This window comes from Patagioenas fasciata, chromosome 16 (assembly GCF_037038585.1).
Source record: "Patagioenas fasciata isolate bPatFas1 chromosome 16, bPatFas1.hap1, whole genome shotgun sequence".
Taxonomy (NCBI): domain Eukaryota; kingdom Metazoa; phylum Chordata; class Aves; order Columbiformes; family Columbidae; genus Patagioenas; species Patagioenas fasciata.
In genome coordinates, this window is record NC_092535.1 from 14837209 (window position 1) to 14858967 (window position 21759).

General features: G+C 50.0%; 1 protein-coding gene across 2 annotated transcripts in view; it reads left to right on the plus strand.

Annotated features, from left to right (window-relative positions):
• The window catches only part of RALGAPB (Ral GTPase activating protein non-catalytic subunit beta), a 66199-nt gene extending 46776 nt beyond the window's left edge, over positions 1-19423 (plus strand). For both annotated transcript variants that reach the window (XM_065849597.2, XM_065849599.2), the window contains exons 20-30: positions 345-451; positions 1915-2067; positions 2691-2900; positions 3780-3938; positions 6496-6661; positions 9648-9770; positions 10477-10613; positions 11363-11471; positions 13636-13714; positions 14222-14370; positions 15531-19423. In XM_065849597.2, coding sequence (XP_065705669.2) covers positions 345-451; positions 1915-2067; positions 2691-2900; positions 3780-3938; positions 6496-6661; positions 9648-9770; positions 10477-10613; positions 11363-11471; positions 13636-13714; positions 14222-14370; positions 15531-15724 — 1586 coding nt within the window. In that variant the 3' untranslated portion in view covers positions 15725-19423. The remainder of the gene's footprint in view (positions 1-344; positions 452-1914; positions 2068-2690; positions 2901-3779; positions 3939-6495; positions 6662-9647; positions 9771-10476; positions 10614-11362; positions 11472-13635; positions 13715-14221; positions 14371-15530) is intronic.
• The last annotated feature ends 2336 nt before the right edge of the window (positions 19424-21759 follow it).

Sequence of the window (21759 nt, forward strand, 5' to 3'; positions counted from 1 at the left end):
AGTGTGTCCCCATGGGGTCTTACCAGAACACGCAGTGGCCAGACGATCTTTTTTTATTTCCTGGAGATAAATTGGAGAGAAACTGCATGAATTTAGATGAAAGTTACGTTTAATGGTGAAACTAAGTTGGCGGTTAGCGAACAGAGCCCAGAGCAGCAGCTCCTGCTGCAGAGAGCAGCGCTACTTGCTCCACACCAGGAGTTGTCTTTGGGGTCAGGGAGGAATTAACCTTGAGAACAACACCTCTGCCATCATGCCTGCGTTCTTTCTGGTTAAATTATTGCACAGTGAACTGTTTGCAATTTATGACGATGTGTTATTCTCTTCACCCATGTGCTTTGCAGATGACTCTTTCCCCTCGGTCACTGTTTTGATCCGTGGGACATCTGGAAGATTTGCATGGGCCCAGCAACTCTGTCTTTTACCAAGAGGAGCTAAAGCAAATCAAAAGGTCTCTATCAAAGCCCGTAAAGAAATCTTTAACTTAGAGATGTTCAGCAGAAATTCCACTCATGTGAGACAGCCCCACAGAGCTGGTGATTTTACATTAAGGCTGAGCCACGGGGCCGTTAGCTGTAGGTAATGTGACACATCTCTGGTGACTCTTTACAACTTGTGATTAATATGAAATACAGGCTGTGAAAGTGCTGTTCTCTCCTAGACTTGTTTAAGGGGAGGGGGCATTCTCCTTTTTTTCTGAAAGCATCTTCTGAGGTGCAGGGACCACGAATGGTGCATTTGGTGAGTAGGCACGAGTGGTGACGCTGATTTTGGGACGTCAGACAAAGCCCTTGCAGCAGAGGGAGCGCAGTCTGGAGGTGCAGAGTGAGATGCTGCAGAGGGAACAGCGATTCAAGCTGGAAAGCCCAACGTTGCAAAGAAGGCTGCAAACCTGCTGTGAAAAAATGGTTATCTAAGTGAGCTCTGGAGAGGAACAGTGGAGGAGAAATATCCCGATCTATTTTATAGTGAAATCTCTTATTGCAGTTGACTAGTGGAGCATGTCCTTGTGTTATCAACATTTCTGTCTGTTTGTGAACTTCTGCAAATCTTTGAACTCTTCCCGTGCCCCTCGGTACAATAAAGGGAATAATCCTGTGTCTGCAGTGAGGGCCCGTGAGCCTCAGCTGTGCTGCTCCCGCTGGGTGAAGTGGTCTCTGGGCAGCCCGGGAGCCGTGCTGACCAGCTTTATGGGGACTTCTCCGATTTAAAAGCATTCTATACCTTTAACAGATTTGCCCTTTTGAAGCATGATTGTTAGTAAAGACATTTATAAAGCAGCACTCAAGATGTCATTAAAGGTCTTGCTTGGTTGGACCTTCTGCACCTGCAAACATGCACCTAGATCTTTTGTGGCTTTCATTGGTAACTTCAAGTGTTGAATTACAGACTAACAATTTAGACCATAATGTAGTAACAACATCCAAATTACATTACAATACATTACATGAGCCCTTTCTGTATTCCCTGGGTTCATCTCGCTCCTGACCCGCGGCATCGCTGCTGTTCTGTTCCAGGGCTTCTCACCTTGGCTTCTTGTGGTCATCGTAGTCAGCAGGGTTAAAACCGAGGCTTCTCGAGCACTTGGAGCTTTTGCTCAGTACCATTAGAATGAGCAGAAAATAAGATGTAGCCGTGTTAGCTTGCCATTGTATTGCAATTTGCAGCTGCCTCGATGGTAAGCAGGGTTCATATATTCAGGAGTGCAGCCACCAAAATGGGCAGAACTGTGTCTCTCTCAAAATTTACGGGCACGTTTTTAATACAAGTCTATTAGTTTAAAGTCCTTAGTGAATGTTTTTTAATGATGGATTGGTGTACTTCTGGTGGTGAAGGGGGAGGGAGTGTGTTCAGTCTGTCATTGTCTAGTGCCGTGATGCCTTGAATTTAAAAGCTATCCCTCTTTTTCGTCAGACTTTCGTGCCAGAACCTCGACCGGCCCCTAAAAATGACGTTGGGCTGAAATACAGTGTGAAGCATCGCCCTTTCCCTGAAGAAGTGGACAAGATCCCATTTGTGAAAGCTGACTTGAGCATTCCCGATTTACATGAAATTGTGAACGAGGAAGTAAGTAGCTATCAGTCTCTGACTGAATTTTGTTCTGGGGGTCTTTGTCAGTCCATGAATCATACACTAATGTAAATAATTTTACTCTTCAGCTTTACTAGTTTCATATTAATGCAATAATAACCTCTGCAGACTAATGCAAGCTGTGCACTCCTCCTGGAAGAGGACGATGCCTTGGATGTGTTTGATGGGAGGTGCTGCTCAGCGTGTTTTGTCAGGGATCTTGGTGTTGCTAGGAAGCAACGACTTGCGTTTTGTTGCTGCTTCTGGGGAAATGGAAGGGAAGGGTTTTTTGAGACCTTCTGGGGAGGAGGGGGGTTCGTGTCTCAAACATATTTTAAAGTTTCACAGTGCCAAGTGTGGTTTAGTTTCTGTTCACTTAAAGGGAGAAGCTGCAGCTGATACTGCATACACAAGTTGGCAACAGCTCTCCCGTGCAGACGGGGTGTTCAGACGTTCGCTCTGTAACGTTGCAAGGCCTTGTTGCCGGTGCTTTAGCAAACCATGGGGACATGGTGAAGGTGCAGCTGCTGCTGCACATGTGACTTACAGCTTCCCTAAACACCAAAGCTGTTCTCTTAGCGTATCTCGATGGAATCAGCACGTCACGCTATGTTTTTCAGCTCGAAGAGCGACACGAGATGCTGAGGAATGGCATGGCCCAGCAGATCCTTTTCGAGGCCTCCATCGATCAGAAGAGTGAAGAGGAGTGGCGGAAGAAGAGCTTTCCCGACCCGGTCACGGAGTGCAAGCCCCCGCCGCCGGCACAGGAGTTCCAGACAGCGCGCCTGTTCCTCTCTCACTTCGGGTTTCTCTCACTAGAGGCATTGAAGGTGACCTGATACTTCTTAGTGTTGTGCGAATCTCCTGTGTAATTCCAGCTACCGTTAAGCTGCAGTCTAATCAAGTGAAGGGCTGGATTCCCCTCTTCCAGGGCTGTGAGAGGCCATGCCTGGAGCTGAACACGCTCTGAATAGGTGGCTGTATCTTTATTTTTGCAGTGGGTACGTGAGCTGTCGCATTCACATGTTCACACTTGAAATCATTCCCCCAACTTCAATTAGGTTTTGGGTGGTATTTTGTTTCTGAAACACGGCTGCCTGAAAAGTTTTGCTCCAGCTGTGATTGTGCTGAAGTGGTTTAATCACATATAAACACTCAGGAGTAGCCATTGGTTGTACTTTTTAAAGTTAAAATAACAACAGTTTATAGAGGTGATCCATATTCTTAATTTGAAATATGACGTCTTGCCTGTGGGTTCTTCCTTGTATTTGTTGCATTTCCTCCCAGAAAACCATCAACAAAGACAATGGAGCTTTTGCAAAAACGATGTCTAAAAAGTACTTAATATTGGTATATAAGTTAATATGAAACTACGCATGTGGCTGTGTATAGCTGTGATATTTGGAAAGTGGCTGCTGCTTTTGTTGTGGCAGCTGGCTCTGCTTTTAAGCAAAATGTCATGTCTGTTTTGCTGGCAAAATACCATTTTTATTTAATGAGGAGAGGAGAATGCAACAAATTGTCAAACGGTTGCGCTCACTGTTACTCATTTGCAGTAACAGGGTTACATTGCATCAGGAATTTGTGTGTGATTTTGCTCTTAGGAGAAAAGGGAGATTGTTTATATTGTAATGGCTTATTGTTGAAGCTACAGCGACCTTTTCAGTTAGGAAAGATGTTTAAGCTGTTGAACTCTGTGTATTGCGTAGGAACCTGCTAACAGTCGTCTACCTCCTCACCTGATTGCACTTGACTCTGCTCTTCCTGGGTTTTTTGATGACCTTGGCTACTTGGATTTACTGCCGTGCCGTCCTTTTGATACCGTGTTCATTTTCTACATGAAGGCGGGCCAGAAAACGAGCCAGGAGGTGAGTGCGAGTGGAGGGTGCCAAGCAGCCTGTATTGTCTTGTGTTCAGTGATCCTCACGTGAATAAAGCACCGTTGCTCATGAGTGGAGCGTCAGAACCGGGGGGCCCGGGCTTTGTGTTCATTCACAGTGTGAGCTGTAACACGTCACCGCAAACTCTTTTCTGTAGGTTGAAGTACATTACCCACATTTAGGATTTTTATCACATCTTTTTAATATATATTTTTAGAGAGAGAGTATGTATTAAAGATATCTGTTCTGTCCTTATTGTTCTTATTTGTAGAGCTCAAAGATTCATATCAGAAATGCCGTTCAGCTTTGTTGACTGAGCTTGCAGGGAAGGTTGCAGTTGGTTCCAGGTCGTTTGGTTTGATTCTAATATTAAACACGTGTTAAAGGAGCTTGCAGAAAGCAAGTAAGAAAGTATTATCGCACTGTAAGTCTTTACATGATACTGCTTACATTCAAACGCAGTTAGGTTAATCAGGTTAATTTGTGCAAATCTAAATCATGACTTCTTTAGACTGTGACCTAGAGAGAAACTCACTAAGACAGCTTGCGGGCTCGTTAGCAAAGGTTGTTTCTATGGTACCTTCTCCTCATTCCATTCACAACTCTCATAGCGAAGTCCACAAGTGTAGCTTCCATAATAAATTATTGTCCCATCTCCTGGTGTCACTGTGAACGTGCAGTCGACAGAACACCGCAGCGCCTTCTGCTTCTGCGTGGAATTCGCTGGTTCTTGACACCAGGATCGTTCCGTTGGACTCTTCAAGCTGCCGTTCAGAGCAGCCGGTGCACGGTCCGTCCATCTCCAAAGTCGCTGCACAACAAGATCCACCAGTTTGCCCTCCAGCTGGGCTGTGCCCTCGCTGAGCCAGCAGGATGCTTTTTTCCCATCTGATGCTCATATGTTCTTATGGATTTAGACAGCTGAGATTACTTAGTCCTGCAGAACTTGCTTGCCTTTGGAAACCCGATTAGCATGGGCTTTGCCGTGTAGATTTAATAAAATCTTTTAGCCTTTCAGCTCGTGTCTCCATGGACCTGAGCTGAGGGAGATACTGATAGTGCTCCCGCCCGTGGAAGGACTGGTGGCTCATTTCTGTCCTGTTTGGTCTTCAGTATTGACGGGAGAGGAGATGGAAGCGCAGCTGTGACGGGCTCTGCTCTGGGCAGGGCCGTGCCCGCGTGTGCCGGTTCGCGCCACATCAGCTCGCAGAGGTGACCCCGCGCTCCTGTCCCGGGCAGAGGTGACAGCTGCTGTATCTGCTGCTGCACAGCCCATGGTAGTGGCGTCTGGCCTGCTGGGGATTGCGTTAGGCCGCCTTTTGAGAAGGGTCTCATGGCATTTATTTATACAGGGTAATGAAACCGCCCAAACGCTTTTTGCATCATTATACTTCACGTCATTAACTGTCCTTTGAGAATATCCCCTCGTCCTTGTTTTACCATAAATTCTTATTTTGAATGGTCTCAGGTATAAAACCAGATAGTTGAATAAAGCCTGAGCTTGCCTATTTTCTGAAATTGCCTTCCAAACTGCACTCGATCCATTCGGAAGCACAGCTGTGACTTCTGCGTGCTCAGTAATGAGGATAATAGTAATATTTCAGTGTAGCATGTCTGGTCACTGCTGAATATTGCACGAGGCATTAGGACGGGGTGCTGGGGCCACGTGGATATGAGGAGCCTCCTGTCTGGCAGCTTTTCCTCCCAGCACGTGTTGCTGCAGTTTCTGCCCCGCTGGAGCCCGCGTCCCCGCGTCCTGCTCCCCACAAACCGAGAGCAAAGACGCCCCTGCCACAGAACAAATTCCCTCGTGGTCCAGAAAGGAGGGATGTGTTGCACAGCACTGACTGTTCCACGAGTCCCGGTGGTTCTGCTGGGCCAAATCACAAACCATCCCTGTCACCTTCGTGCCATTTGGTGAAGGTCTCAGGTTGGCCACGATGGGATAAAAGTCGTCTTTGGATGTGGAAACATCCCAGATCTTTATAAGAAGTAGGATTAAGGTTCAAAGTGAACAGCGCAGTGTGACATCTGATTAAAGTGCGTGCTCAATCCTGCTGGACGTGGTTTTGCAAAATCTGTTTTGTAATTTAACGTGTGGTGAGACCTGACTTTAAATCACTGCGTGTCGTGTACAGGTGAGTAGTGATAAAATACCTTTCTCCTAAAATTTCACCCCAGTTTAGTAGTGAAAATTGCCTATAAAATTCTCACGTTACGTTTGGTGCTAATGCAGATGCTGCACCGAACGGTTCTGTGGTTTATCCCTGATGAGTAGATAAATCTAGTTTCTAATTTCTAGCAGTTTGATAACTATTTTACAGGCTTTGGCAACGACAAGGTGATCGAATAGGACATTGCCAGGCAGAATGGGAGGATGCAGGGAGGCAGGGAGGAGCGTCCGTATAGAAAGTCTGGGGTTCCAGGCTTGTTGATGAGCTGTATTTGGGCAAAACCACAAAATTTGGATTTAAAAAAGTGGGGGAGGAAGAGAGCTGCTTCCTGGAGTCTCCTGTACCCACCGGGGTGCTGCTGGTTGTTTCAGATCCTGAAGAACATGGAGTCTTCCAGAATTGTGCAGCCGCACTTCCTGGAGTTCCTGCTGTCCCTGGGCTGGTCGGTTGACGTGGGGAAGCACCCGGGCTGGACTGGCCACGTCTCGACCAGCTGGTCCATCAACAGCTGCGGTGACGAGGGGGGACCTGAACAAGGTGAGGCACAGTAACTGGTGTAATATTAAATTCAAATGTTTAGCTCCTTTAGGAGACAATTTGAAATTTCTTGCTCCTGGTTACCTTTCTAAGCATTTGCTTGGGTTTTTTTTGATAAACGCCAGTGTTTACTAGAAAGGAATGTGTAAATATTAAGCTTCAAGTCAAAGCGAGCAAATCTAATGTCTGTGTGTTATTGGAAGGAGCCTCAGCAAGAAACCCCTGTGCTACGTTTTTAGCAGACTTGGTGAGTCTTTAATATATTATCCAAAACCAGCATTCAGGTGAAAATGGGTACAGATTGTGCTGCATATTGGCAAATAGACTTAAAATACTGTGTGATTTTTAGTGTCCTGTAAGTAGATGAAATGAGATGTTGGCTAATAAGTGAACCTTGTGCTCGTGCTTGGTGGGAAGGAATGAAAACAAGCTGCTGTTTGTAGGTCACGGTGCTTGGAGCCCACACACACTCTTCTGTCCTGCTTAATTTACTCTGCTTTTTTCCACTAGAGCAACTCCTCCTCCGGGCTTGTCGTACCCCGCGCTCTCCCCATTCTGTCAACCAAAATGATCCTCAGGGCAGGGAACGCTGCCCCAGGGCGCTGAGCTGGAGCTCGGCTGCGTTTCTGCCTTGAACAACTTAATGGGATTACCTGAGATGAGGGTTCAGTGCGGTGCGTGGTCACTGCTGCAAGGGTCAGGCCTTTCTTGGTGAGCTTCAGAGCCCCTGCTGTGGGCACACGGAGGCGTTGGACAAGGCCGGTCCAGCTTCTCCATTGTCTGTGGTGTGGTGCTGGCATCAGGCGCAGCACCGTTCGTGCTGCAGTTGCTGGAGCAGCGATCTCGCTCTTGCCCTTCCCTGTGCTTCAGAAACGCTCTTCAGTGTGGCCAGCTGAAGGCTTCTGTGTTCATGTGTAGAATAAAACTGGAAATGCTGGCAGGAGGTGAAGAGAACAGAGCCAGGGCTTTCTCTGAACACGTCAGGGCAGGTTAGGAACGGGCCAGGTCTCGGTTTGGTTCTCCTGTGAGAACGGGGTCAGACTGGGAGCAGAGCCCTCCCCTTCCCGGGCCGTGTCCGTGCGGCGGTGTGCAAGGCCGTGCTCTGAATTAGTGAAGCAACTTGTTTAAATGTGGGCTTTTTGTTAGCCATTTGGATTAGATTGTATCCACCAAATAGTTGAATTAATTCAGCAAGTTTGGGGAAGAAAGAACAGAAGCATTCAGGGATGGGGGGGCTACTTCTAATCTGGTTCTGCTGGTGGAAAAATCCATGAGTGGGGTTGTACCTTTAGCAAGCAATGGCTAAAAACCTGAAATTGTAGATTTGAAGTGGGCTTGGACCAACTGGTGGAGATTGCTGGCTTTGTTTTCTCCTCCAATCTTCGCTATGACTAGAGCTATTTATTTTGTTAAATGCGTTTTCTCCTTGTGGACGGCTCTGATGATTTAAAACCTATTCATGAGCCTGGTGTCCTGGCTGGTACCAGCACTGGTGTGGCCAGCGGGCCCAGGGCAGTGACCGTCCCTGTGCTGGGACCTGGGGAGGCCAAACCGTGAATCCTGGGGGCAGTTGTGGGCCCCTCACGCCAAGAAAGAGCTTGAGGTGCTGGAGAGAGTGGAGAGAAGGGAACGGAGCTGGTGAGGGGCTGGAGCACAAGTGTGATGGGAGCGGCTGAGGGACCTGGGGGGTTCAGCTGGAGAACAGGAGCTGAGGGGAGACCTTCTGATCTCTGAACTGCCTGAAAGGAGCTTGGAGCCAGGGGGGTCGGGCTCTGCTCCCCAGGAACAAGCGCCAGGAGCAGAGGAAACGGCCTCAAGTTGCATCAGGGGAGGTTGAGGTTGGATGTGGGGAACAATTTCTTCCCCAAAGGGCTGTGGGGCATCGGAACAGGCTCCCCAGGGCAGTGCTGGAGTCACCATCCCCGGAGGGCTGGACAGACGGACATGAGGTTCTCGGGGACAGGGATTAGAGGTGCACTTGGCACTGTTGGGTTAATGGTTGAACTCAATGATCTTGAAGGTCTTTTCCAACCCGAATAACTCTATGATTCTAGAGTAGCTTTCAGTGTGACATGATGAAGATAAATTCACAGGCACGTACTTTGGTTTTGTTCACCTGCACGCCTCCAAAAGCACAGAAGTTCTTGAACAGCCGGGTTGGGCCGTGGCGCTGCTCCCCGAGAGCCGTGGGCTGGGTGCAGAGCGCTCCCGGGGGTGGCGCACGGCTCAGGGGCTCCTGTGAGCTGGATTTCACTGCTCCGCTGGCTTTGCTGAGGCAGCCATCCCAGGATCCCTTCTGTAAACTGGATCAGAGAAATCATTTGGCTTACAGCCCTTGCTCGTGTTTCCGGCGGTGGTTTGGGGAAGGACAGTGTGTGTGTGTGGGGAGGGGGTGTTTGTACTTTATTTGCAGCATTGCTGCACCAGATAATTGTTTTTCCTCTGTACTGCGAAGGCCTGATGCACTGACCAGCTGTGCCGAGGGAATGAATAGGGTGAGAACAAGGCACTTTGGGTTGGATTCAAAAAGCCTTTTTCTAACTGTCCTTGGCAGAAGTAAATTCATAGAGGAGAGTCTGCAGAAACTGGCTCGGATGCTGGAATCGACTGAAATGTTAGAATCCTCTGGGTATCGATGACTCACTGAATGAAGTCCGCTGGAGGGAATGGTTAGAAATAGCTCCTGGATGAATTCTTGCGGCAGACGTGCGTACTAGGCTGCTCAGTCCGAGGGAAATAGGGTGTGCAGCACAATGGATATATGTTCAACATAAATCTTCTCCCAAGCCACAATGCTGTTTCCTTGCAGATAACAAAGTTTATCTGAGAATGGTTGTTAACCAGGAGGTTTGACTGTGAATCTTCTGATTTTACAATGAGATTTGTGTGATTGATTGCACCTTGTCTATGGAAGTCTTCCCCCGAGGCAGTGTGGAAAGGGGTAGAGCTTCCTTTTGACTAAACTCTCCTTTTATGTTCATTGCAGATGATCTAATTATTTCAGAAGATGTCGGGGCCAGCATCTTCAACGGGCAGAAGAAGGTGTTGTATTATGCGGATGCCCTGACGGAAATAGCTTTCGTTGTCCCGTCACCAGTGGAGTCCCTCAGTAAGATCACTTTGTACAAGCTGTTTACAAAAACCAAAGTAACTTTATTTTTTGTGTTGGAGAGCTTTTTCAGCAGCAGAACCTAAACAAGCTAACCAGTTATGTGTTTAGCAAGACCCTTGTCAGAAAGCTACTGGTGTTTAAATTACAACATGCTGATCCTTAGGCTCCTTCCTAAGGTGGGATCTGTCCTGTGCCCCTTTCTCTCAGTCTCAGTGGCAGTGTCTGTGTGGGTTTGCACAGCGGTGTTGCCGTTACCCTGAGTGTGTCAGGGTGGCCGTGTGGATCACCATTGCTCATCCTGTCCCGCCTTGCACACGGAGCAGCACGTGCACAGCTGCTGTGTGCTGAGCAGCATCCTTCACGACATCTTTTGCACACTCAAACCAGTGTGCAGATGTTCCCTGGAATAAAAGGGCTGTGAGGAAATGATGGCCATAGGAAGGAGGAGACTGCGTTCCGTAGGGCATGGATGGGGCGCTCTGAACCCATAGGCAGCCCTTTCTCGCAGTCTGTTTCGGGGATAACTGGCAGTTCTGCTGCTGAATCCCCTTCCTGCTTTGGAGTGCTGTATGGACTTGGCCATAAATCTCTGTGTTCGGTTTCAAAGCCCTTACAACCTTTTTTACTTTCCAAACCTTGCATATGGTGACAGCTTAAGATTTTGGCAGAAGACAAAACCCACCTTTGTGCTTCTGGCTTACAGCTGATTCACTGGAAAGCAATGTCTCTGACCAAGAAAGCGACTCCAACATGGATCTCCTGCCAGGAATACTGAAGCAGCAGTCTCTGACGCTCGAGCTCTTCCCCAGTCACGCAGACAATCTCAATCCCTCCCAGCGGGTAAGGCAAAACTTGCACTGAAAAACGGCCTTGATGGTATATGATTTGGTTTCCTACTATTTGGAGCTCCTTGTTCCTCACCATTCATCTCTTTACCATCTGCTTTGGTCCTGCCAGAATTTGCACCTGCAGCAGGAGTTGGCGAGGTTACCTTAATTAAACAAAAAACTTAAAAATGCTAAGTAGTGATAGTCTGCCTACTGGAATCTTGAAGTGCATGCAGGAAAACGTATATGCAGTGTTTACAAAGTAATTCAGACTCAGATCTGTGCTTGGAAATTTAGGACGGGTAGACACTGGTTCCGCTTTTCATACCTACCCAGTTGAAAATAGTGCATGTCAGCTGTGCCTGAAGTATCCGATGTGGAGCTGCTTTTGTGTGGCAGCAAAGCAGAAAACCATGAACTGCCGTCACCGTTAGCAAAGGCTTTACAGCTGCTTATTTCTTGTGTAGAGTTCACTTCCAAATGTGTATTTAGATACTGATTTAAGATCTTTGAGAACATTAAGAAAAACTTAAACTATCCTTTTAAAGACTGGATATGTTAATTTCTGTGGAATATAAATATTGTGGAGACCCAGATTCCTGTTTCTCAGGGGGTAGTTCCGCTGTAGCTGCCCCGTCTCAAGAGCTGGCAGAGCTTGTACCTGTCTGAGATCGGAAAGACTGAGGAGCAGCTGTGGAAGTGCTCGTTGGCTGCGTTACTGCACTCATGACGTTTGCAAATGCTGCTCTTGTGTTCAAACAGCTCAGCCCTACATCCAGATCCAAGAGGGTGCCTCAGGGCCGGACCATTCCACCGATGGGACCTGAAACCAAAGTGTATGTGGTCTGGGTGGAACGTTATGATGATATAGGTGCGTAGAAGTTTTCATTGTTCGCTAAAGTAACGACCGGGCAGGAACCAGAGGAAGAACTCTGCTCCATTCCTCTGTAAAATGGAGATCCTATTGATGTCTGTAACCGATGCTTTGAAGGGTCTAAACCAGTTCTTTGATGTTGGAGGGGTGGTCCCTGGGGTGTACATGTAGGTCTGTGGATTGTTTTAGCTCTGGCAGTACATGTGAAATGCCAGCATGTCTCACCTCCTTAAGCTTAACACACAAGGCCAGGTGTGCACCCCTGGTTTTGAGCTGCCGTCTCCTCAGAGTGGATCTGTTCTTTAAAATAAATGACTTCTGACACCTGCTGCTTCTCTGCTGAAGGGCCCGTCATCCTACTGGATTTGATGGAGCCTTTGAAACTCTTTGTGTTCTCTCTTGCGGGAGGGCTGGTTCATCCTGTGCTCGGGGTGCCCGTTTCGTGCTCTGCGGTCCAGGTTCCCTTCTGCGCCTTTGCCCAGGCTGGGTCCTGCTCCTCATGCTGCTTCATGTGTCGTAGTTTGGTGTTTCCCCTCTGTCGCTGGGTCCTGGCTGAGCTGAGAGACCCAGCTTTGCCGGCCGTGGCATGGACAGTGGCGGCAGCTGCCTGCTGGGCTTGGGGAGCCCTGTGTCCCCAAGAGCTGCTCATGTGCTGGTTCCAAGCCATGGCCGAAGCCCAGCAGAGTCTCTAACACTGACCAGGAACCGATACTTCATTCTACCTTTGATTTCTCATCCTGGTTGCCAGTCTGGCAGTAAGAGTGGACCTTAATTAAGCCCTTAGCTCTTCCCAGAGGAAAGCAACCGCCAGAGTGGGAGCAATCAAGAGGAAGCCTCCCGTGAAGTGTAAATTCTCAGGAAGACCACCTTGTCCAAAGCACATGCCTCAGAGCTTCACTGGGATCAGGAGGTGGATGTTGACTTCGCAGCATCATTTCTGTATCTGACATTGGCCCAGAGGGTGTTCCTGAGCTCCAGGAGCCCCTCGGCCACTTCAGCTACCAAACTGGTGTCCCTGACCCGTTTCGTTCATGGGTGGTAGCTAAGGCAGCTCACTGCGGAGCCAGCACCTGTGCTACACATGCGTGTTTCTGCTTGGCTGCTTCTTTCAGCAGCCAGAGGAACCTCCCGGAGCTCTGGGCCTGCAGCTAAAGAGATGTGTTTGTGAGCCTCAGTAAGCACAGCAGCTGAGTTTGGGGGTGGGTGGCTCTTGCAAGTGGCTCCTAGGCCAGAGGCTTTGCCTTATGCTCTTTATGTTCTTGGCTTTTGCCTCATGCTTCTGGAACATCTGTGAATCCGGACAGTGGAAAAGCTGTCACTGCAGTCCGGGCTCTCGCCCTGTCCAGCTGCCCACGCTCCATCTCCAGGGACTCCCCTGCTGCTCCGTGCTCTCTGCCAGCTCCAGCTTTTGTGTGCTCTTGGCATCCCAGCTCCAACGGCAAAAGGTGTTTATGGGCCTTATACTCTTTCTGTTGGAAGAGGTGTTGGCACCGTCCTCCTGTCTGAACTGCACTTTGTGAATGACCCTCAACATCTCGGTTCCTGCCCCTAGACAAGGTCGTGGGAAGTGCCACATCCCCTCCAGGGGGCTGAGTTCTTCTCTTCCTGCACCCTCATGATCCAGTCACTGGTTACCAAGCACGTGGCAGCAGAGTTGTAGTTCATGGTGAGGATCTCCCCAGCCTGGATGTGAGGAATGGTGCCACGTTTGGTGGAGCAGGGCTCAGCACCATCCATGTGAGCGCTGGTGTCAGCTGACATTCCCAGCACTGCTCTTGGGCTGGTTACAGGTGGATAGCCAGGATGCTTGTGAAATAATAACTTGAAAGCTCTTTTTGTGATTGAAGTGCTTCACCTCCTTCCTGCTTTCCCTGTTCCTCTGGAGATTTTGACCTTTGGGATTGAGAGAATTGGGGTCTGGGGTGTGTTACCTCATGTGTAGAGAGCAGGATGGCTGAGGTGTCTGTGCACCCCATGAGTGCTTAAGCTTAAAACCAAACACTGTGTATCACTAGCACTGCCAGAACATCCATGGTGTAAGTGCCTGAGGACCGCTTGGTTTTGACTGATAAATAACCTTTCTTTGTGCCAAACCAAACAAACAAAGGAGCCCCAGAAACCTGGTTACATCAACTTTATTCAGTGCATCCTCTTCTTACAGAAAACTTTCCCCTCCCTGACCTGGTGTCTGAGACGAGCACTGGTGTGGAAACCACAGCCAATAGCAGCGCTTCCCTAAGGTAAGGCCGCTCTTATTTTAGTTCCTTCCCTTGGCTCTCGGGGACAGCAGTTTATGCTGCACTTCAGGGGTCAGGACTGGGATTATTTGCATTCTTCAGCTCTCAAGGCAACCCTGGAAACTCCAGGCAGTCTTGTTAAAGACAGATGAGCTCCCTCAGTAGATCTATTTTTAGTTGAAAAAATGAAGGGTTTTTCACATCACCGCAGTTTAAAGATGAATTAAAGCACAGAGGATGTGATTTTTCTCTGCGGTCTGTGATTGGCCGCCCCCCCGTTTGCTCCCTGTGAGGTGGGTGATGCCGCGTGCGTTGGGAGGTGGCAGATCACAGAAACAGCAGGTGGCATAGCCCTGCACACGGCCAGAGGGTGCGCACAGGAGCCCCGCTGGTTCAGCCACAAGACGTTTTTTAATGTGCTTTTAACACTCAGAGCGGTCATTTTTCACCTATATATTAATTAAAACAGTGCTATAAAACTGATCTAACAGTTGTGTTTTTTCTCTTAAGATCCACCACTCCTGAGAAGGAAGTTCCTGTGATCTTCATCCATCCTTTAAACACTGGCTTATTCAGAATAAAACTACAGGGAGCAACTGGGAAATTCAACATGGTCATCCCGCTGGTGGATGGGATGATAGTCAGTAGGAGAGCTCTTGGTAAGCTGAAGATTTTTAGGAACACTCATGCTTTGATTTTTTTAGTGATAACAATAATGTATCTGCCAAATACGCGGTCTGGGATCTTTCACTGGGAAAACTATTGGGCATGGCAGAACAAATATAATAAAAAGATGCCTTTTGCAGCTCCAGTGGTAGCAGGAACAGCAGAGGGAGCAGGTGGTCAGCACTGAGCACCGCACGGCAGGGTCCATTGCAATAGGTGTAGGAAGGGTTGGAACTTGTAATGGTGGAAGAAAAAGGTAAATGCCCATTAATTTACATAAGATAAATCAGAAATGTGACCCTAACATTTAGCTCTGGGAGCCAAGGTGCTGGTGCTGGGTGCCTGCCAGAGGGTACTGCTGAATTTTTGGACTGTGCTGGCACGCTACGCTTGTTCCTTGTGTTTTGGAGAGCAATTAAAAGCCACAGCAATTGAGGATTTTCTGCTGTGTTCAATGAAAATACTGAACCTGCCATGCAGGCGTGTGCTGACAGGGTCCGGTGTGCTCTGTGCCTGTGCTCCTGGATGGGTTCCTGGGCCTGTCGGTGTCTGTGCTGCCAGCGCCTCGGGAACTGGAAATCTCACTCCAGTGCGAGCGATTCACAGGACAGAGCTGATGTTCATTTGTTCGCTTTGGATCTTGTACATAACCATAAAACCAACATCGTAGGGGTCTGTTGGGGGTGGCTTTCCAGTCCTGGGTTTTGCACATGTAATTCGGTGGTGGGGAAACTGAAGCTGGACTGGGCCTTTAGGTAACATTTGTGAATTTAGCTGATGGCAACGGCTTGTAGAGAAAATGGATCAGGTGTGTTTTCCTAGAGTTAGGCTCGGTTTTCAGCTGCATCAGGACTATTCATATAATGAATCTCAGTCTCTAAGTTCAGCAGATGTGGTTTACGTGCAGGCAGGAATCAAGTCCTGTAAATGAGGAAGATGCTGTTCCTGTGAGAAAGTGCTTGTGAAACAGCAAAGGGTTAACGGGCACTTCATTAGAGGCACATGCGTTTCATTTTGGAATGGATGGGATAAAGCCCATCACCCCGGGTTTCTGGATGGGACAGAACCCAAAATTGTCTGTAGCTGCGAAGCCAGCAAAGGGCTGCAAACCTGCGTTTATTGAAACGTGATTCAAATGTGATTTCTCTTTCAGGTTTTTTAGTGAGGCAGACGGTAATAAACATCTGTCGCAGAAAGAGGCTGGAAAGTGATTCATACAACCCCCCGCATGTCCGCCGAAAACAGAAAATAGCAGACATTGTCAATAAATACCGGAACAGGCAGCTGGAGCCGGAATTTTATACCTCGCTTTTCCAGGAGGTTGGGCTCAAGAACTGCAACCCCTAGGTCGTTATCCCCCCAGGACAATTAGATCAGAGCTTGGTGGCTACAGTAATGAAAACAGTGAAATAACAACAACAAATCTCCTCAGCCCTCCGGAATTCAGGAAATCCCATTCTAGCGCAAGTCAGCAGATACCGTGTGGGAGGAATGAGGAACGAATCCAAAACATTGCAGCTGGGATATTGACTTAAGTCACCTACCCGCACAAGATGACTGAATTCCAGGCTTCCTGGATGCCAACGGCATCATCTCTTCACCCAGTCATCTACTCCAGGCTAATTAGGAACTGTAAGTGTCTCATTCTGTGAGAGGAAAACAATCAAAACAAAGCCATCTCTGCGTATGAGGACGGAAAACCAAACACAAACAAACCTGCCTTCAGACATCGTGCTGTGTGGAAGGAGAGGGAGCAGGATCTCCTGTTCCAGAGCGCTGACCATCCCTGCAGGACCTCAGAGGACATCTCCAGGCCCCCTTCAGAGCTCAACAGAAGATCCTTCACCGCTTGGAACCAAAAACAAGAGGAGGGAAATTGCTTGGAAACATCAGGCCATGAATTCATAGCCAAGAGGCTGTGTTTTCCAGCTCCCGCGTGGCTGGGAGTGGGTCCCTCTGCGTACGAGATCTGTCCCGCTGGCAGCAAACAACACCTGAGATTACCTGACTTTCTGACACAAGTTGGTGCTGGATCAGCGCTCTCGGTTATATGAAAATAAGGTGAGGAGTTTCAGGTCTGTTGCAAAATGTCACATTTGATTTTAGTAGCTTGATTATTTAAAGAAAAACTTATGTGACTGTTTAATTTATTTTGAAGTGTCTGTATCACCTACTCACCGTTTCCATCAAAAGCATCAACATCACTTGCTTTCCTTCCATTGGATTGAAATCTGAGATTCTGGGGCTGCTTCTTGCCTGGTATTTATAGCTTAAGCAGTTTTTGCAGTTTCTACAACACTTTCCAGAAGCTCCTGTTAAACAGAATAAAACAACTCAAAAAGCCAAGTCAAGGATTCTTCTTTTTCCCCATTAACTTGCCGTTGCGTGAAAGCCCCTTTGGAGTGGTGAGTTAGAACAGTTTTGAAGGTGCTGTGCGTTCTGACGCTCAGCAGCGGTGGATCCCGCTCACCCAGCTCGGGAGCCTTTCACATTCACATTGGGGATTTTGTGTGTTCAGGACCTGAAGGACGTGCAGGGAAAAGCTGTTTAGAGCTGCAGGTTCAATACTGGGAGTGTAAAAGCTGCAGCGGGCGCTGGCGGGTGCCAGGTGCGGCGCAGCCGCGCTCGCGTTGCGATGCTGACCCATCGGCAGGAACCAGCGTCAGCAGGGACGTGGGGAGCTCCTCGTGTTATTCCAGAAGTGGTTCTGTATGTGTTGTGGTGATACCTGACAGTCATTTAATTCTGGTAGTTCAGTTACTTTTTGCAACATTTCTGACCTGAAACAGCCTCGTTCCATTGCAGCTGACCTGCCAGGGACACCCCTGCTCCCGTCTTGTTGTGTGGTTTTTCACAGAGAGGTAATGGCAACACAGGCCCCTAAAAACACACGCGAAAGGACTTCCCGGATGTCACCCAAAGGGGTTCTAGGTGACACGTGCTTGTTGCAGGGGACGAGCACACTCGCCTCTCAGCTCGTGAGCTCTGGGTTTTGATCCAGATGAATCACAAGTGGAAAACAAACCCACATACAGCAGACGGCGGCAGCGTGAGCGCGTTGGGCCGGGCAGCAGACGGCGGGCGCTGCGAAGGGAGCGTGGGACAGCGGAACTCCTCTGCCCAACTCAGCTTAACGCATGAACACTCAATTTACCCACGTTTTGTATGTACCTATTGGATCGAATCAATGGCCAAACGCACTTGAGTCCGCTGATTTAAAAGGCATGACCGATGCATGTGCAAAAATAAACATCCTGAGCAACCCAACGTCTGCACATCTTCAATAACGTAACGCAACCCACGTACCGTAGCTAAGCCTGTGTTATCTGCAAAGTCATTGGTCTGTATAGCAGCGAGCTGCAGAAGATCCTTCTGTCAGGCATTCGGGTGCAGTCGGTGTGCACTTGGGGAAACCCTGGGTGTTTTCTGCAGAGCCCAAGATGGCCAAGGGGCGGCCTGTGCTGGGCTGAAGATGAGGCTGGGGTCCATTTCCATGTTCGTCAACATGGATGTGACACCCCCGTGAGCAGTAACAACCTGAGAGCAACGCGGCTTCTCGGGGCTCTGGAAAGACGGTGACTTTGGGGCTCGTTGGTGCTGCTGATCCCGGGGCAGTTGGGTTTGCAAACCGGCCGGTTAACGCGTTACACGCTCGTGTATGACCCGGCCGTGAGCGCTGGCGTTCGCTATCTGGAAAGGTGAACCTTTGAGAAAGCCGTGGTTTAGTATAGAAAAGTTGTGGTTACAGAAACGTGCTGCCGTCCTGCTCGGTTCGGATGCCACGGCAGCAGCGAGTGTCCGCGCAGCCCCGTGTCCCTCCCTGTGCACCGAGAGGCCTCTGACTTGGTCCTGAAGTGTAAAACACCAATTGGGAATGACATCCTTGTCCTGTCTAAGCCGGTGGCCAAACTGATGGCTTCCACTAGTCCAGGGCACAGCCTTGAGGATTTTCCCCAAAGCGTTAGAGAGTGACTTCAGTTGTGATGGCGAGAAGGGTTAGACCGGAATCCAGAGTTCTTTCCGTCACAGAACGTTGAGTTTCCAGCTTGGCAGCTGCCGTGGGTTTGCGTTCTGTTCTCCGAGGTGACGAGGATCGGCCGCTCTGTGCGTCGCGTGGCTCTGGACTCTGCGGGTGACAGCGCCGCAGATGTCACATAATCAGTAAACAGGGACTTTCTTTTCCTAAGACCTTCCTGTCCAGGTTTTTGGTTGGGCTGTAACAACGGCATCCTTTGAACAGTGCAGAAAGAGGGGGGACCGTCGCCACCTTGTTACACACAGTCTGGAAACGACAGAAACTTAATAGAAGTACCTTAGTAAAGACTCTCCTTTAAAAACCGCTTTGCTTTAAAAGTACTTTTTAAAAGGCATTAGAGCCTTACAGCAAACAGGAGCTGGGAAGGACGGTGCCGTGGGGCGCAGGGTGTTTGCGTGGCCGGCACTGGGTGTGGGAGCCGGGGAAGAGCCGCCCTGGCTGCTCCGCTGCTGCCCCATGGGCCGGGCTCTCTGTGGGTCGGGCTCTCTGTGGGTCGGGCTCCCTGTGGGTCAGGCTCCCCACGGCAGGTGCGGTTCCTTCCTGTGAGGTTCTGCATGCCCAGAAAGCCCAGAGAACTGAATTCCAATCCAGCAGACGAATTCGAGGTGATTTAATGATTGCGTGATCGAGTGATGTCTTTGAAGGCAAACACAGACCTTTTCCACATGGGTTATAGCAGGAGCAACTGGAAATGAGAATGCCAGATATCACATGCTTCAAATCATACACAATTTGTATGAATTTCTGTATGTTGCCAAGACATGGTCTTCTTGTTCTTATTGTATTTTTCTGTAAATATTCCTGGCGCTAAGTTGTAAAGTAAAGGCAAAATGTAAATATGAAGATGTGAACTATGTTCCCTTGTCTCTAGTACTTTATCTCTTATTTGTCTAGGGAAGGCACACAAAGGCTTGTTTGTATTTATGCCAATTCTTTGTCCAGGAGAAACACATCAAATATTGAATGTAACACAGTTAGTCCAATAAATTTTAAAGATTCTTATCTAGTAACTTTGCTGTTGTCAGTTTTCAGTGTTTTCCGGTGCCTTTGGCTGAAGGTGTCAGCCAGCAGAGGTGTTTCCCAGGGAAGGGCCGGGCGGTGATTTGCAGCTGCGACCGCGCTCCAGTGCAGGTGTGAGGGAACCACGGTGCATCTCGGTGTGTGGGCAGCTGTTGAAGGGAGACCTGGCGCTCCTGCGCCGCCGATGTTCTGCGGTGCTCGGGGAGCTCGGTCCTGCGCGTCCCCCCGCGGTGCAGCTGCCAGCGGGACACAGAGCTGCCGCGGTGAAGCCGCGCGGTTAAAATGCAGCGGGATCCTGCGGGTGTCAGTGACAGCTCTGGTTTCTGTGCAGAGGATAAAGGCTTTGACTTCTCTCTCAGGGGAGGAGAAGAGCTGGGCAGCAGCACAGGAGGGTCCCGTGTCCTGCAAAGGCCAATCGGGGAAGGTTCAGGAAAGCCAGTGGGGTGGGTTTGTCGGTGCCCTCCGGCCAGTGAGCTGAACCACCCCGGCCACCGAGCTCCATGCGGGCTCCCTGCTCAGGGCTGCGGTGCCTGGTCTGGCGGGACCTTGTCCGTGTGTCTCGGTGCTTTCGCGGGTGCCGGGCAGGGGTCCTGTGCGTCCCTGGCGCTTCACAGCAGCTCTCGACCCTTTCTGAGCTGTCCACACGTCAGCTGGAAAAAAACGCTGAACTAACCATTCCAGAAACCTCAAACAGGGCAAAGCAAATGTTGGTTTTCCTGCCAGTTCCCTCTTCGGTACCTTCAGCGGGTGCCTCCTGCTCCTGGCCGTGTCGCTTCCAGGGAAGGTTGGGACAGGTCCCACACTGATCTATGAAGAATCACCGAAATTAGCGATACTTAAATCTCTCTGCAGTCCAAAAACGCAGGGCCGGTAGCAGAGAGGGTTTGCTGGGGTTGGTTTTGGAGGCCTAATGCTTTCTTCTTCCCTACAAGGGAGGCAGAGGGCGCTGGACAGAGCGGTCCATCCCTTTCCCCAGGGCTGGGAAACCTCGGCTGTCCTGCCCGGGGGGAGATCCCTGCAGGATCTGGGGCTGGTGGGGGGCTGAGGGTGCCCTCCCAGCCCAGGGTCCCCCGGAGGAGGGTGTTGAGGGGGTCCAGCCTCTCTCGGGGGAGCAGAGAGCTCAAGGGTCCTGAGTTGCAAGTGCCTCTTCATCAGCAGAGCCCCGGGGGTGTGTGGGGGTGACCAGAGCGGCTGTCAGCCAGCCCAGGAGCTCAGAGGCTCCTCCGGCTCCTCCGCCACCGGCTGCCCTGGGGGCGACAACCCGGCTGGGACCAGTGCTCACAGCCCTTTGGGTGCCGTTTTTGTTATTAAAGCTCCTCCCGGGCACCAAAGAGAGTCATGGAACTGCTGTAACACACCAGGTGATTGCTGTAAAAGCAGGAGTAACAAATCCAGGGCTGGAGACAGGAGTGGCCGCAACGTGGAGCAGCCCAGGGACGGTCAGTCGCACCCTCTGCCATGGCCAGAAACTGGAATTTCCAGTTTGCTGCTAATTGAGGGGAGCTGCTCCACGCGGTGCACAGCAGCGGCAGCACCCTGTACATGTCCCCCACGCTCATAGACGTCCCCCATGCTCATAGACGTCCCCCACACTCACAGACGTCCCCCACGCTCACAGACGTCCCCCAGCCCGCGTCCTGCCCAGCCTGGGTGAGCAGAGGGCCCGGGAGCTTTGCCATGGCGGGTGCAGAGGAGACATCTCATCCCCAGTGCCCTTCACCCCCCTCTTCATCAGCTCAGCTCCTATACATGAGCTGAGCAGAAGCAGGAGAAAGTCCGCATGCTGGTGCCCAAAACACCCATTTTTCTTGCCGCAGCACGGCTAATTTTGACAACAAATGGAGGCAAATTGCATTACAAATAATTTTCCAGGGTAAAATGCAATTTAGTTACTGCTTTAAGCTGAGAAAATATTATTTGGCCTCTGGCAGTGAACAAGTGTGTCAGGAGGGGCTGAGAGGCTGAAGGTGGAGCTGGGCTGAGCTGCGGCTGCGGTGTCCTCCAGCACACCCACCTTGGCAATGGGTGCCCACAGGGTGTCCCTGGGCTGTGGGTGCTGATGGGGTGTCCCCAGGCCGGTGCTGATGGGGTGTCCCTGGGCTGTGGGTGCTGATGGGGTGTGCCTGTGCTGTGCTGGTGTTGCCAGAGCATCCCTGGACCAGGTCGGTGCCACTGCACTGTCCCAGGCCACATCACTGCTGCTGGGATGTCCCTGGGCTGTGCTGGTGTCCCTGCAGTGTCTATGGGACATATTGTCAGGACACCTCAGGGCTGTGGGGACAACCGGGGCACCCCAGGGTTGTGAGCTGGGTCATGACTGTGACAA